Here is a 16499-nt window from a genome sequence, read left to right on the forward strand (position 1 = left end):
GATGGATCAATGGAACAGAATAGAGAGCTCAAAACTAAACCTACACACCTACAGTCAATCATTCTTCAACAAAGGAGGCAAGAATATACAACAGAAAAAAGACAGTCTCTTCAGCAAGTGGTGAAAGCTGGACAGCTGCATGTAAATCAGTGAGGTTAGAACATTCCCTCACTCCACACACAAAAACAAACTCAAAATGGCTTAAAGACTTAAACATAAGACAGGACATCATAAATTTCTAGATAAGAACATAGGCAAAACATTCTCTGACATAAATTGTAGCAATATTTCCTTAGGTCAGTCTTCCAAGGTAATAGAAATGAAAGCAAAAATAAACAAATGGGACCTAATTAAATTTATAAGCTTTTGCACAGCAAAGGAAACCACAGACAAAATGAAAAGACAACCTACAGACTAGGAGAAAATGTTGCAAACAATGTGACCAACAAAGATGTAATTTCCAAAATATACAAAGAGCTCATACAGTTCAGCAAAAAATAAAACCCAAACAACCCAATCAAAACATGGGTAGAAGACCGTAACAGACATTTCTCCATTGAAGACATACACATGGCCAATAGGCACATGAAAAGATGCTCAAAATTGCTAATTATTAGAGAAATGCAAATCAAAAGTATAATGAAGTATCACCTCACACCAGTCAGAATGGCCATCATTAAAAAGTCCACCAATAATAAATGCTGGAGAGGGTGTGGAGAAAGAGGGAACCCTCTTACACTCTTAGTAGGAATGTAAATTGGTGCAGCCACTATGGAGAACAGCATGGAGTTTCCTTAAAAAAACTAAACATAGACCTACCATATGACCCAGCAATTCCACTCCTGGGTATATATCCAGAGAAAATTCTAATTTGAAAATATACATGCACCCCAATGTTCACAGCAACACTGATACCCAAGTCTTGGAAGCAACCTAAGTGTCCATCAACAGATGACTGGATGAAGCTGTGGTCTGTGTGTGTGTGTATGTTATCTATATATAATGGAATACTACTCAGCCATAAAAAAGAAATAATGCCATTTGCAGCAACATGGATGGATCCAGAGTTATACTAAGTGAAGCAGGTCAGATAGAGAAAAACAAATATTATATGGTATCATTTATATGTGGAATCTAAAATATTATACAAATGAACTTATTTACAAAACAGAAAGACTCACAGACATAGAAAACAAACTTATATTTACTAAAAGGGAAAGGGGGAAGGGATAAATTAGGAGTTTGGGATGAGCAGATACAAACTACTATATATAAAATAAAAAACAAGGTCCTATTGTATAGCACAGGGAACTATATTCAATATCTTGTAATAAACTATAATGGAAAAGAATATATATATGTATAACTGAAACACTTTGCTATACAGCAGAAACTAACAACATTGTAAATCAACTATACTTCAATTTTAAAATATTTAAAAATTAAATAAATAAGTAAATAGCACAGACACATAATACCTATATTATTTTTCGTATTTCATTTTTCATATAACTCAGTATTCACTGAGTGCTTCGTATGTGCCAGTAACTGTGTTAGGTGATTCACATCTTGTCATTTAATTTTCACATTTCAAGGGAAGCCTTACAACTTCATTCACAAACAAGAAAATTAGCACTCAGACCTGCCCAAGCTTGTAGAATTGGTAAACAATGAAGCTGAGATTTTTCACCCTTATTGATCTGGTTCTCTAGGCAGTGTTTATTTCATCAAAATAACACTGCATCGCCCAAACTGTTCTCCAGAGGTCCATTAAGATATTACTAGGTGCTTCACCCCTACAAAAGGCTTTATGGTGAGGTAAGTTTAAAATATTTTTTCCCTTTTTAAAGATATCCTGTTTTAGAAACTCACAATGACATTAGTTGTACATCACAGCTCTGAAACCATTAAGAAACCTGCTTAACTGCCTAACCAAATGTTTTCTTTAGTTTTAAGGAACCACCTCCTGTTAATTTCTTCATAGACCACTAATGTTACACCCCATAAAGTTCATGACTGCCTTCATTTGAAGTTACATGAAAATGGGATAAAAGGGTTTCTTTTTTTTGCCCCTAACCTCTTCTGAATTCCATTTTTGATGGGAAGATCAAAAAGTCTAAGTTTCTTTTCTTTTCATGACCCCTTTATTTTCAATTGGCTCCAGGAAAAAAAATGTGGTCAAGAAAAAATTGTGGTCTGATTGATCAGAATTAATTATGCTCAAAATTAAAAAGTATTTTACTTTTCTGACTGACTCATCAATTCCACTAAAAGTATTTGTTGAATTAACTACCTGAAGCTTATGTTAGGCACAGGCAAAAAAATTCTGCCAGCCATAATTTCTGTCCTTTAGAAGCCTTGGCATTCAAAGAGTTGGAAAACTAAATCCTCAAATAGCAGCAACTATGTTTAAAATGTATGCTTATCTTCCTCTTTTGGTGTATATGTAGATCTGGGACTATGAGGTGACACAAGGTTAAATCAGTGAAGAATCACACAAATCATTGTTTGGTTCCAGTTTGTGACACCCATTGTCCCCCATGTACCCATAATTCCATGTTTCTCAGTGTCTTAACTCTCAGAATGAAGACACAGTTCATAGACAATAGAAATCTTTAAACAACACAATTTTTTTTACCTCTCTCCCATTTTAAAAATACTCAACAAGATTTAAAAAATACTCAACTATTCATTAGCCATATAAAAACATGTATTTGAGAAAGGTTGAAAAAAATCTCTACAACTTGTAGTAACTGCTCACTACCTTAGGTTTCTTTTCGTAAAAGTCTAATAAAGGAAAGCTTTTCAAAAACTCTTACTTTAAACTTCAAGTTCAGAGAAATGAGTATCATTCACAAATTTTACTGTGGCCTGAGGAAAAGAGTTTATTCTTACAGAAAAACTTCACTCAATTCACTATTTCTATAACCTAAAAAAAAAAGAAAGCTAAGGTAAAGAACTTTTAATACATGAAGGTAGTCAAAGAACTTTCCCTAAAAATCATAGTTTTACAAAGCATAACATTTCCCGTCATCTTTTTGCTTATTTTAAATTTCTCACTATTCAGTGATTTTAAATACGAAACTGTGTCCCAGCTCTCTCCCTGAACTGTCAGATAAAGTTTGTTACCACACCTACCATATCCACGAATGTCGCCGGGGAGGAGGTACATCTCTGACATGCAACATCTCGAAGGGCTGGTGTTCTCTGAGGATCCCACCACTCAGGAACTTGGTTCATTTCCATTAACTTCCCTGTGTTCTTGCTGCCACATAGTTATTGCTTAGTTCTTTGTCCTTTTAATTTTCTTTCCGATGGCATGCCACTTCCCAGTGCAGAGCGGGTATCTTTTCCAATACGAATACAAATGACTTAGCAATCAACGTGCAAGCATTCAACTGGAACATCATCAGTAGTTTCCTTTAGACATCAAACGAGAAAATCGATCTGTAGCCAAATCTGAATGGTTGCTTCCCACGGTGTGTGTAGCATTTCTTCCAATTTACCTCAGGAAAGGAAAGCATGTGAGTTTCTAAGATTGTTGAAAAAAAAAAATCTCCCTTTAAATAGTCTCCCCTGTTTTCTCTCTCGTTTTGCATTTTCTCCTCCAAGCCTGGTGATGTGTCAGCATGTTTTCGGGTTTTCTTTTAACTGAGGTAGTGATCAGATTAGTCAAACGGAATTCTCTCTCCTTCTACCTTTTGCGTTGCGTTTGGAGCTATCAAGCCTCCTGTCCGACTCGTTCTGCATTTAGTCCATTTGGAGCACGATGAAAGAACACCTAGCACACAGGGTCAGATTTCCTGAATGACATATGTTAGACCACAACAAAGGAGAAAGCCCTGGAGAGATTATAAGTCCTTTTCATCGCAGGAGATTACAGAGCAAAGAAAATGTCTATGTTACACAAAGAAATAACAGTGTGACTGGAATAACAAATACAACTCTGCCCAGGTTTGGGACCAACATCCCTGACTGCTCTGAGCACGCTGGTGTGGATTTAAACTTCCACCTCTGGCCCTGGAAGGCTGGCCTCTAAGCAGATACAATAGCCCTGGAAGGCCACTGGGATCCTCACGAACACAGCCCAGCAGTAACAGGTTCAAAGAGCCTCAGATCCTGAAGAACTAAAGGCATCTCCCAGAGTGACAAATTATACCCTAAAGAAATTCACCAGAAAAGACAACGTGTCAGCATTCGGGATCTGAGTGGAATATGATCATGGCTACAGCTCACACTGACAAACACTGCTTTGCAATCAAATGAGAAGACGTGTCTGACTGGCTTCCCATTTGTCTCATTATAGGACTTTGTCTTATTTACCGCCCTTCCGGATCCCGATAATCCCGTATTTTAGCTGGACCTGTGCTCCTAGAGGAATACCTGGTTCCTTTATCTCAGATCTGCCTCCACGTTTCAGCTTCCCAAACCTCACAATGTCTCCAGGCAATAAAAATTTAGACATGAAAACCAGTTTTCTAACTGGACTTCCTCTTGTGCCCTGGCACCCCCCACCCCATTCTATTTTCAAAGTAGCAGCCTGGGTAATTTTTAAAGAATTAAAACTCAGATCATATCATTCATCAGCTGAACCCCTTCCAATTGGTCCTCCTCCCATTGAAAGTGAAATATCTTAAGTCCTTACAATGACGTACGGGGCCCTAGATATAATCGCCGTGATCCCCCCCACCCCTACTGCTCTCTAGGCGGCCCCTTCCTCACTCTGTTTCAGCTTGTGCTGGCTCCTTGCTGTTTCTAGAACATGCCAGGCATGCTTCTGCCTCAGGAAGTTTTCAGTGGGCATTTTCTCTGTCTGAAATGTTCTTCCCCAGTCCCCTCTATGGCCCGCTCCCACACTTCTGAAGTCATTGCTCAAATGTCCCCTTGTTACAGAGGCCCACCCTGACCACCCCTACCCCCGCCCTCTCTTTAACGTGCTTTACAGTTTTTGTGCACAGCGCCCTCACCTTCTAACACACCTCATTTATTTCGTGTGCGCATCGTCCGTACCCTGCCACTACAATGGGCCTCCAAGACTCCTGGTGCTTCATTTACTATCAGTGCCTGCTTTAGTGCCTAGCACCAAGAAGGTGCTCCGTCAATATTCATTGAGAAATCAATTCATTAATAAATCAGGTAAAAACAAGTGCTAGTCCACAGGCTGACAGCCAATAAGAGAGAAGATGATTGGCCTAGTTCATAATTAAACAGAAGTAGTCTTCATGAAAATAATATTTTGGGTCAGGATGAACGTTCAAGTAACTCGCCTGTAGAAAAAGGCTTTATTTTCTCCTGTGGTTTAGTGAGCAACAGAATTGTCGAGAAGGACTAAAGAGAGAAGAGAGAGGCGCTGGGGAATGTGGTTCATTTAATCCAATCGGGCAGCATGATGCCTTATGAAAATGCTAACATAGGATTGTTTTTTAGATGATGAAGGAAGGATAAAATTAGCAAAGGCTATCTGGGAAGACCTGATAAGGGGAATTTTAAAGATGACACGTGGCTAATTCACCACCACAACCACCGTAAGAGACTGCTTTTCCTCTTGGAGATAGAAAAAAATGTAACTGACGTTCTTTTTCAATTCCATAGGCTTATCAAAAAGCTTAAGTTCCTTTTTCTTTTTTAAGTAACAGCTTTATTGAGACATAATTCATATGCCATAAAATTCAACTTTATAATGTGTCCAATTTAATAGTTTGTAGTATATTCACAGTTGTGCAACCATCACCACTATCGAATTTTAGAACATTTTCATCACCAAAAAAAGAAATCCCGTCTCCATCTACCTCTCCCCTAGCCCCTGGCAACCACTAACCTACTTTCTGTTTCTATGGATTTGCCTATTCTGAACATTTCACAGAAACGAAGTCATACAATACATGGCTTCCTTCACTTAACACTAAACTTCCAAGGTTCATTCACGTTGCAGCATGTATCAGTGCTTCATTCCTTTTTTTTAAAAAAAATTATTGAAGTATCCCTGATTTACAATATAGTGCTAGTTTCACGTCATTCCTTTTTACTGCTGAAAAATATTCTATTTTAGGAATATATCACTTTTATTTATGCTGATTGCCATTTGAGTTGTTACCGCTTTTTGGCTATTACGTATGAATGGACATTCCATGAACTTCTAAGAACACTCCTATACAAGTTTCTTTATGGATGTATGTTTTCATCTTCCCTGCCTATACACCTAGGAGTGAAACTTCTGGGTCATATCATAACTCTGTGTTTTACATTTGGAGGAATAGTCAAACCATTTCCAAAGTGGCTGCACCATTTTACAACGTCATTAACAATGTATGAGGGTTCCAATTCCTCTACATCCTTGCCAATATCTCTTACTGTCTGTCTTTGTTATAGCCGCTTTAGTGGGTATGAAGTGATAACTCATTGTGGCTTTGATATGCATTTCCCTAATGACCAATGATGATAAGAATATTTTCTTTCTATTGGCCATTTGTGTATTTTCTTTGGAGAAATGTCTATTCAAATTATTTGTCCATTTTTTTTTTAAACTGGGTTATTTGGCTTTTAATGGTTGAGTTGTAAGAATTCTTCATATATTCTGGAAATAACTCCCTTATCAGATACATAATTTACAAGTATTTTTTTCCCATTCTAATGGTAGTTTTTTCACTCCTTAATGGTGTCCTTGGAAGCAAAAACGTTTTTGATCTTAATGAAGCCCAAAGACATAGTTAATAAGATAGAGTGGAGCTCAGAGATTCAAACGTAAGCTAAAGAAACTAAATCTGAGAGCCACAGCTAGCCTGTGGTCGCTCATCTGGAAGATCCCAGGGTGAGGGCCCAAACCCAAGTCCTCTGACTCTACAGCTGATGTGGAGGATGCCCTACTGTTTGTAAGATATTGTTGGTCTTTTCATAAAAGCTGAGCTACTTGTAGTAGAAATTCCTCACGACGGAGAAAAAAAGAGTGTACATATGAACCACATTACTCCAGGCTTTCTTTTGGATTTCCACTAAAACATGTCTCGCTGATGGAGTGGATCCTGGCTTCCAGCTGAGCGGGCTGGACAACGTCAAGAAATCATTGGAAGAAAAATGATAGCAGAGACTTGCATTCTTATAGACAGACACATCTTAAGATTTGTGCTCGAAGCTCAGAAGGAGAGCAAGGGAATAAAATGTTATCTGAGCACAAAAACACGTAGGCCGTCCATCAACAGCTAACAGCATGAAAGACACCAAACAACTTTGCCTGAGCAGGCCATTTCATTTAGTAATAAGTCACGCACCAGTGCCGGGCGGAGACCTTCCCAGGCTGGCGCTGAAAATCTGAAGTGTGAAGGGCAGCCCGACAGCCTTTAAGTACTTAAACAGGGCAGCACTTATTTTATTTCACTAATTTTTAGCCTCACTGGTTTTAGATGACATTTTAAAAAGTTATTTCACTCAGAAACAATTTTACATGCTGAAACGCCACTTAATTGGTTCAAGCTACTTATAATAAATGTGTCTCTGAACAAAATTCTTATGGGCTGAAGAATTTGAAAAGTTATTTCCAAGCCATCTCTTTAGATGACTATTTCTTTGATATAAAAAATTAGAATCTATACTTTTTGACCTAGAAATAGGCAAAGCAGTAATAACAGTTAATAACAGTAGTAAGCAATAATTATTATTACTTATTACTATTAATTAGTTACTACTGTTACTTTTATATTCGTAATAATACTATTATTTAAAATGACAGTGATGAGATTAATAATAATAACTCTTACATAGTACTTTGGAGTTTACAAATTGCTTTCACATATATCATCGCAGTTAATCCTCATTGCAATCTTCTAAGGGTAAGTATCCCTTTTTTTAGGGGTGAATATCTTTATCACCATATTGTAGATAAGGAAGCTGAGGTCCAGACTCAGTCTCAACAAACATCAGTGTATCAGCTAGAATGCTAGATTCTTCCACCCATGCAGTCTTACCTACCACTCACAACACCACTTGAGGAAGGTATTGTTAATTCCATTCTCTGGATGAATCTCAGAGAGAATAAAAAGTTGACCAATCCTATAGCTAGTAGGAGGTGATAAAGAAATTTGAGCATAATTTTTTTTTGGAGTTTAAAGTAGTGCCCTTACAGTAAGAAACCATAGTTCTTGAGATAATGTTGTAAATAAAACTGTTTGCTATAGAGCTGCAGTCATCAAGACAGCATGGTATTGGTACAAAAACAGACATGAAGACCAATGGAACAGAATAGAGAGCCCAGAAATGAACCCACAAACTTTTGGTCAACTAATCTTCGACAAAGGAGGCAAGAATATACAATGGAATAAAGATAGTCTCTTCAGCAAATAGTGTTGGGAAAACTGGACAGCAGCATGTAAAACAATGAAGCTAGAACACTCCCTTACACCATATACAAAAATCAACTCAAAATGGATCAAAGACTTAAACATAAGACAAGATACAATAAACCTCCTAGAGGAAAACATAGGCAAAACATTATCTGACATACATTTCAAAAATTTTCTCCTAGTAGAAATAAAAGCAAGAATAAACAAATGAGACCTAATGAAACTTACAAGCTTCCTGCACAGCAAAGGAAACCAGAAGTAAAACAAGAAGACAACCTATGGAATGGGAGAAAATTTTTGCAAATGAAACCGACAAAGGCTTGATCTCCAGAATATATAAGCAGCTCATACAACTGAATAAGAAAAAAATAAACAACCCAATCCAAAAATGGGCAGAAGACCTAAACAAGCAGTTCTCCAAGGAAGACATACAAATGATCAAAAGGCACATGAAAAAATGCTCAATATCACTAATTATCAGAGAAATGCAAATCAAAACTACAATGAGGTATCACCTCACACCAGTCAGAATGGCCGGCATTCAAAAATCCACAAATGACAAATGCTGGAGAGGCTGTGGAGAAAGGGGAACCCTCCTACACTGCTGGTGGGAATGCAGTTTGGTGCAGCCACTATGGAAAACAGTATGGAGATTCCTCAAAAGACTAGGAATAGACTTACCATATGACCCAGGAATCCCGCTCCTGGGCTTGTATCCAGAAGGAACCCTACTTCAGGATGACACCTGCACCCCAATGTTCACAGCAGCACTATTTACAATAGCCAAAACATGGAAACAGCCTAAATGTCCATCAACAGGTGACTGGATAAAGAAGATGTGGTATATTTATACAATGGAATACTATTCGGCCATAAAAACCAACAACATAACGCCATTTGCAGCAACATGGATGCTCCTGGAGAATGTCATTCTAAGCGAAGTAAGCCAGAAAGAGAAAGAAAAATACCATATGAGATCGCTCATATGTGGAATCTAAAAAAACAAACAAACAAAAACAAAGCATAAATACAGGACAGAAATAGACTCACAGACAGAGAATACAGACTTGTGGTTGCCAGGGGGGCGGAGGGTGGGAAGGGATAGACTGGGATTTCAAAATTGTAGAATAGATAAACAAGATTATACTGTATAGCACAGGGAAATTTACACAAAACGTTATGGTAACTAACAGAGAAAAAAATGTGACAATGAGGGTGTATATGTCCATGCATGACTGAAAAATTGTGCTGAACACTGGAATTTGACACAACATTGTAAAATGATTATAAATCAATAAAAAATGTTAAAAAAAAACTGACAAAACGATTTCATGGTGGTTATAAAGATAGGAAACTGTATTTTGCTTCTGAGCTTCAACAAGAAAATTAACAAAGGCAATAAAAAAAAGAGTTCACATTCATTGAACACTTGCCCTTCGTCAAATATTGGGTTAAGTAAGCACTTTGAACTTATTATAATTTAATCCATATACTATTCCTATATTATTATCTCAATTTAAGATATCGAAAACTGAAACTAAGAGAAGTTCAGTAACCTTCCCATGGCCACAGTATGGTTAGTTGACTTCCATTCCCATTGAATTGGGTCTTCTGTTTCTTACAAACAAAAACACAATAGACAATTCATCTATCTATTATCCTAATGACTAGTAATCCTCAATTCATTCCGCAGTTTATCTTAGGTCCAGCACCACCTCATCCACACACTGTGACCAGGAGCCAGTCTAGACTGGGCACCAAGCTGAGATCTGCAGTCACAGAACAGAGAGAAGCTAGCCGGCTTACCCGAGATCTGATGTACACTACAGAAATGTACCAGCTCTGTTAGATTCTAATCTCAAATGACAGCATCAACAGAGTATCGAACAATCTCTTCCCCTTGCCTGGAAGCCACAGATTGTTACAGTCAATATGTGTGTGGGATTAAAGGGTCACTGGAATGACAGAAAGCAAAGTGGGCAAGTCCATGAAATTTACTGCTAAAGAACCTTGTGAAGGCACAGCTTGTCCTGTGCACTATTTTCCAATTAGACATGAAGTGAGGAGGTAGAAAATCAAGGTAGGAAAAAAAAAAAACCAAGAACTGCTTTTTCATATTTTGAAAGATTGGTTGTTTCTGGATGTTTTTTAATTCCTTCCTGACAGTGCACACATGTCCTTTAGGCTAGGACTCCGCTCTGGAAATAAGAACATATTGAAGTTTTGACAGCGCCACTCTAGAATTATTGCTGAAGGGCTAGGAGCCAACTTGGCTTCTGATCATGAAGTCTAATGGAGAAGACCTGATGGCTCTTTGTTTTCATATTTAAATAAATCTTATCAGTATAATTAGATCTTCAGAAAACTTTCCATGAAAAAAAACAAAAAAGATCTCAGATGTCATTGTGTCCAACTTGGTCATTTTGCAAATAAAGAAACAAACAGAGACTTGTGTGGGGTCACTTGGGTAGTTAGTAATTTTTTCCTACAACTATCTTAGATACTTGTCTCCATCAGTAAACAAACGAACAGCAACAAATCCCTAAGCAGATCGTGCCACGTGTTAAGCCTTGGCTGAGTGCTAACTCCTTTAGAGAGGCAGAAGGCTTTGGCAGTGTGATGTGGCCAGCAGAGCAGGGGGCAGTGGTTAGATATTCACAGACCTGAATTCAAATCTCATTTAGCCACTTTACAGACAAGAAATTTAATTTTTCTATACCTTAGAGAAAAGTTCCCATCTATAACTTGGGAAATAATATACTATACTATTTAGGGCTCCTGCAATTGTAAGTGTCAAATATCCAATTAAAATCGATACAAGCAAAACAGAGGAAACTACTGGTCCACATAATGAATCCATTAAGGAGACTGAAAGAGTAGAGAGGGTGCCAACTTTAAGGAAGATGGAATAGAAGGACTGAAGTCCCTTTGGCTCTCTCTCTGGTGTGTTTCTATTCTTCTCTGTTTGTGAAGTAAGCCCCCCCAGTCTAGCTCCTTCTCCTGGGGTGGGGTCATGGGCGGTGACTTACAGCCTTGTGATGAGAGGAAAGAACTTTTTTTTCCCTTTCAGCATGCACTGTGAGCATCTCGTGTGAGGATTCCAACTGGCTCATCATTGGCCATGATGACATCTCTGGCCAGCAGGTGGGAAGCAGAATGCAGGGTATTTATTAAAACGTCCAGTGTTTGGATGAGGAAGAGGCATTGCCTACAAGAAAGAGGAGAATATCCTGGACAGACAAAACTAGGAATGTCTACTACAAATGCCTACCTCAGGAATGCAAAGATCACATAAGAGAACAATTTAAAATGCTAGGCATATAGTGAGTGCACAATAAATGAAGCTGCCCTATCTTACTGTAAGTCTTGTTGAAGTGATTTGAAATTATCTTGCAGGGAATGATGGGGAGAATTCATGGGCGATAAAGGCAATGGATGTAGAAGTTCCTAAAGAAATATTTACACAGGGAAAAAGAGAATACCCCTCTAGAGTGCCAGGGCTTGGGACTCTCAAGATTACTCAAGTCTGTGCCCAAGATTGTCTGTGACACTTTACATGGAGATTATTTGAAGTGGCTTTCATAGACTTGTGTTTCCTCTTCTGCTCTTTTAGTTTTACCAGGTCAAAATTTTAAAATCAAAGAATTCCGATTTTTTATGGTGCTTTCTTCTGCTTCTCTTGGCACTGCGCCTAAATCTACAGAGTGAAGCATTAGTGTGCGGTGTCACCGAGCCAATGGGATGCTGCCATGTTCCTGTCACAGATCCACACCACACCGACCCAAACGGCCATTGCATGATTGCTCTAATATGACACATCATCATTTATCTAGAAGAATCAAGGTTCTCAAAATGTTGCCTCAGAATATCCCAGAGATATCACAACATGGAAAGATGATCACTTTTTACCAGGCCTTTGGGTCAAGGAAAGAGTTCACTCAACCTCTAGTCAAAAGATCTATATTCAAGTCTCATTCTCTCATTCAACAAATTATTTGTTGAGCATTTTGAAATAATACAGCACTTGGACTTATGTTTTAGTGAGGAAAAGAGGGGCTATAGAAAAATAAGCAAAAAAAAAAATATATAGATCGATATATACATACAGGTAAGTGAACAGAGGAAACCAGAGTGGGTTAAGGGGCATGAAACTGTGTGGGGAGGGATCACCTTTGAGTAGAATCAGAAGGAATTCTGGTAGTGAATCGTGGGAAAATGTGGCAGAAGAATATTCCAGACAGGACTAGTAAGTGCAGATACCTTAAGGTAGAAAATATACTTGGGAAGGCAGAAGCTAGATCATGTGGACCTCATAGGTCCTAGGGCAGACAGTGAATTTTAATTGGAATGAGGAAGGAATCCCACTAGACAGTTTTACCCTTAAAAGGACTATTCCAGCTGTTCAGTGGAGGACAGGACAGGCTATAAAAAGGACAGGGAATAGGGAGCCCAGTTAGAAGGACATTTCAAAAGTCCAGGCCGGTGATAATGGCAGCTTTGCCTAGGTTGGTAGAGGCAGTGGGGGTAATAAGTAGTCAGATTGCAGGTAGCATTAGAAGGTAGAGTCGATAAGCTTTACTGGCTGATGAAATGCTGGGCCTGAAGAAAGAGAGGCATTAAGGGGGACATCTGGAGTTTTGGCGGGGGCATCTGGATGAATTTAGTACCACGTCCTGAGAAGGGGAACACTGGCATTTGAGCAGGATTTTCCAGCTTTCTGCTTTAGGAATGTAAGCTTGAGATGCTTACCTAGACAGAGTTAAGAAGACTCATGGATACACAAGTTTGGAACTTCAGGGAGCAAACTGGGATGAAGATATAAGAGTGGGAGTCACCAGTTTGCAGACAATATTAAAAACCAGGGTCCAGTTGAGATCACTTTCGGAGTGAGTATAGACTAAGACAAGATGAGAGGTAAGAACTGAGCAGCGGGACACTTAGAAGTCTTGAGGAGAACGAGGGGCCAGCGTGTAGTTGGGAAGCCTGTTCAATATACTGTGTCGGAAGCTAAGTGAAGAAGAATGTTTCAAGGAAGAGAGAGTGTATAGACAAAATGTAGGTTCCTAATACCTTGATAAAAGCAATTTCAGTGGAGTTGTGGGGATGAAAACCAGATCTGAGTTGATTGAGGAAAGAATGTCAGATGAGAAAGTAGATCCAGGGAACACAGACATCTCATGGGTTCTGCTGTAGAAGAGAAAACACACAGGGTTTGTTTCTGATGGGGAACATGAGGTCCAGAGAGGGAATCTTAGTGATGGAGATATTTTAGAATGCTTGCTTACACAATGAAGAGAATGGTCCAATGCAGATTGAGAAATGGAAGTTTAAATGAGACAATGAATGTGAGTGGGCTTTGTAAATTATTTCTAATTAAAATACTACACATTTTACAATTTGACCTAAAGGAACATTCACAGTCTAACCGTTCATAACCCACATCTCACAAAACATTGCATCATGCCCCTTTAATAAATATTTATGATGACATCATAAACACTCTCCAGTCTACTTCTTGTTTGTGTTCAACTCACAAGAGTTGCTTTGTTAGTCACAATAATAGCTATTGAGTTTGAGAAAGGATGAAATTGTTCGTGTACCAATGAACTCATCCTTTTGCATTCCTTTCACTCACTCATTCCTACTGGTCCTGAAGCCAGATAAAAACAAAAATGCCACTTTTCAATCCACTCTAATAAGAACATACCAAATGCTTACTACGCAGAGGTCAATAGTAAGTTTTATGAGACTTACATATTATCATTTAGACATCTTATCAATCTATCTCTTAGACTCATCTTCACTCTGTCCCATACTTTGCATTTCTGCTGATTCTGCCATGCACAAAGGCAAGAACATGGAACAGCATAATATATCTCATGAATGACACTGGCTTTGTGAAAGCATCAAGTACATGAAATCGGTCAGTGGCAGGAAATAAAGCTGGAGAAGCAGGCAATAAATATCTGCATACTAATTTGGATGATAAATGTCATGAATAGTTTTAAGCAGGGAATATCCCGGTTTGGTTTGTGTTTTGGAATGATTACTCTTTTGAAGGTGGACTAGAAGAGGGTGAGTGAGAAGTAAGGGTGTCAGTGGCCTCATCTAGCCATGCTTGCAATGTGTGGAGTACCTGCAGGATGCCAGGAATTGTGCTAGGTTCTGGGGATGCCACCAGGAGAAAAGGTAACTCTGTGCTAGTGGTAATAACTATGTTACATATATAATATAACTTGTAAAAATAGAAAACATACAATATATTATAATTTAAATGTATAACAAATAACCTAGTGGAAATAATTAACAGACATGTAATTCCAATATATGATCAACTCTTGCTTATGTGATGGGAAATTAACCAATCTGTTGATTGAAAACAACAGAAAATTAATTTGAAAAATACACTTGTGGAAAAATTAAAATTGCTATGAAGCAGAGTGTATCTATTTGGAGGCATATATTTTTGAAGCTGAAAAGTCTTAAGGTAGTGAGAGTCTGGGTCAGCCATGATGGGTCATGTGGAGTTGGGAGAGAGGAGAAATTGTAGGTAAACAGACATGAGGAAAGAGAAGAGACATGTGGGCAGGAAGAGCAAGAGAAAAATGGAACAATTCGTCAGAGGAGACCTCCTGAGAAACAGAGAGCTCATGCAGCCAACTGAGAAACAGATGATAGGCATCTTCAAGGGCATCTTGCCTTCAGCTCCAACCTAGATGCACCTTGAACACTCCAACCTTATTACCTGAGAAACCTTGTGTAGGTCATATTCCTTGCAGCCACACAGGACTTGGGAAAAACACTTTGTTGGCTGTCTTTACCAGCTTACACTCTGAGCAAAGGCGAAGGGTGGAGGATGGGGGAGACAGGCATGAGAAGAGCTTTATGTTCTCGGTTCATGCAGAAATAAAAGATATTTTGAAAGTATTTTGCTTTTATAAATGAAGCATGTGTAGCCACTTTTACACTCAACAAATGCTTCCAGAAAAAAATCCTGCCAGCTGACAGTGCTTCAGATTGTGTTTTGCAGAACAAAAGAAAACAGCATGTTTAATTCACAAGGTACTTTACCCACAAACGAAAAGCAAAAGGTGGACAACAGCGAACAGCAGGATCAAGGATGGCCCCCCAGGCACAGAACTGGTTTCCTTAAGGCCCCTTTTCTTTGACTTCCTGCCTTCCTTCCATCTCTGCCCTTCAGTTCCCTTTCATCAAGCCTGTCCCCTAGATGTGCCCAGGGCTCATCCTATCAAAGAACCGCTTAGTCATTCCAGGAACCCTGACAGAGCATCCCACCATGTGTTTGGTAGTATGCTAGATGCTGGGGTCACAGAGACGAAAAATACTTTCATGTTTTTCCTTTAAGGGCTCAGTCTAGTGGGGAGCTCGGGCAAATGACAAGCAGGTGAACAACAGCAGATGGAAAAATGTATGTTGTACTAGGCAGAGTGCAGTGGGGACCCAGAGGAGAGGCCCCTAACTCCTCTGTGTGGTGGAAGTTTTCAGGGAGGTCCATTTAGCTGTCTTAAAGGAGGAGGAGATGATACAGAGGTAAAGAAGGAAGAGAAAGGAATTTGAAAGAGATATCGGCATGTGTATTTAGTAATGTCTCCCAGATACACTCGGAGATTGGATAATTCTGAACCCAAATGAAGGGATTCCCAGTGGAGGCATATCAGGGATTATAGCATCTTAGTAACAGGGCTATTTTTGGATTAACTGACTTCTTTGATGTCCCCCAGATCACACTATTCCTTTGCAGACTTTATGAGGACAGTCTCCAGCCCACTACCTGCCGGCTGTCTGCTCTGGCTAATGTCTGCATGTAGGAAGATTAAGGTGAGGAAATGCCAACGGGGAAGTGACTACACTTTTACAGCAGGAAGTGATTCAGTTCAACGAATACTTATGGACACCTACAGTTTACTCATTTGCCTCCCCCGCTAGACTGTGAGGTCTCCGAGTGCTGAAACCCTGTCTAAGTGAATCTTACCTACCTCAGCTGTTAGTATAGAACACAGAGTAGGTATAAAGACTGCAGCTCGAGTGAGCTCTATGCCCTGTAGAGAAGATAGAAATTTGAAACAAAACGAAACAAAACAAAAAAGCATGAGGGTCTGGACTCCCTCAGGCCACAGGGGACAGGGGTGGTGGCCATGAACACAT

The 16499-nt window shown here is 39.0% G+C and overlaps 1 protein-coding gene across 3 annotated transcripts in view; it reads right to left on the minus strand.

The window, feature by feature from the left end:
- The window catches only part of PDE4B (phosphodiesterase 4B), a 376744-nt gene that overhangs the window by 181995 nt on the left and 178250 nt on the right, over window positions 1–16499 (minus strand). The window contains exon 1 of one of the 3 annotated variants that reach the window (XM_010963448.3): window positions 3139–3509. The exons of the other annotated variants lie outside the window; for them this stretch is intronic. Within the exon in view, the coding sequence (XP_010961750.2) occupies window positions 3139–3188 (50 nt within the window). The 5' untranslated portion in view covers window positions 3189–3509. Of the gene's footprint in view, window positions 1–3138; window positions 3510–16499 lie in introns of those variants that run through there. 3 annotated transcript variants of the gene reach the window in all.

This window comes from Camelus bactrianus, chromosome 13, assembly GCF_048773025.1.
Source record: "Camelus bactrianus isolate YW-2024 breed Bactrian camel chromosome 13, ASM4877302v1, whole genome shotgun sequence".
Classification (NCBI taxonomy): domain Eukaryota; kingdom Metazoa; phylum Chordata; class Mammalia; order Artiodactyla; family Camelidae; genus Camelus; species Camelus bactrianus.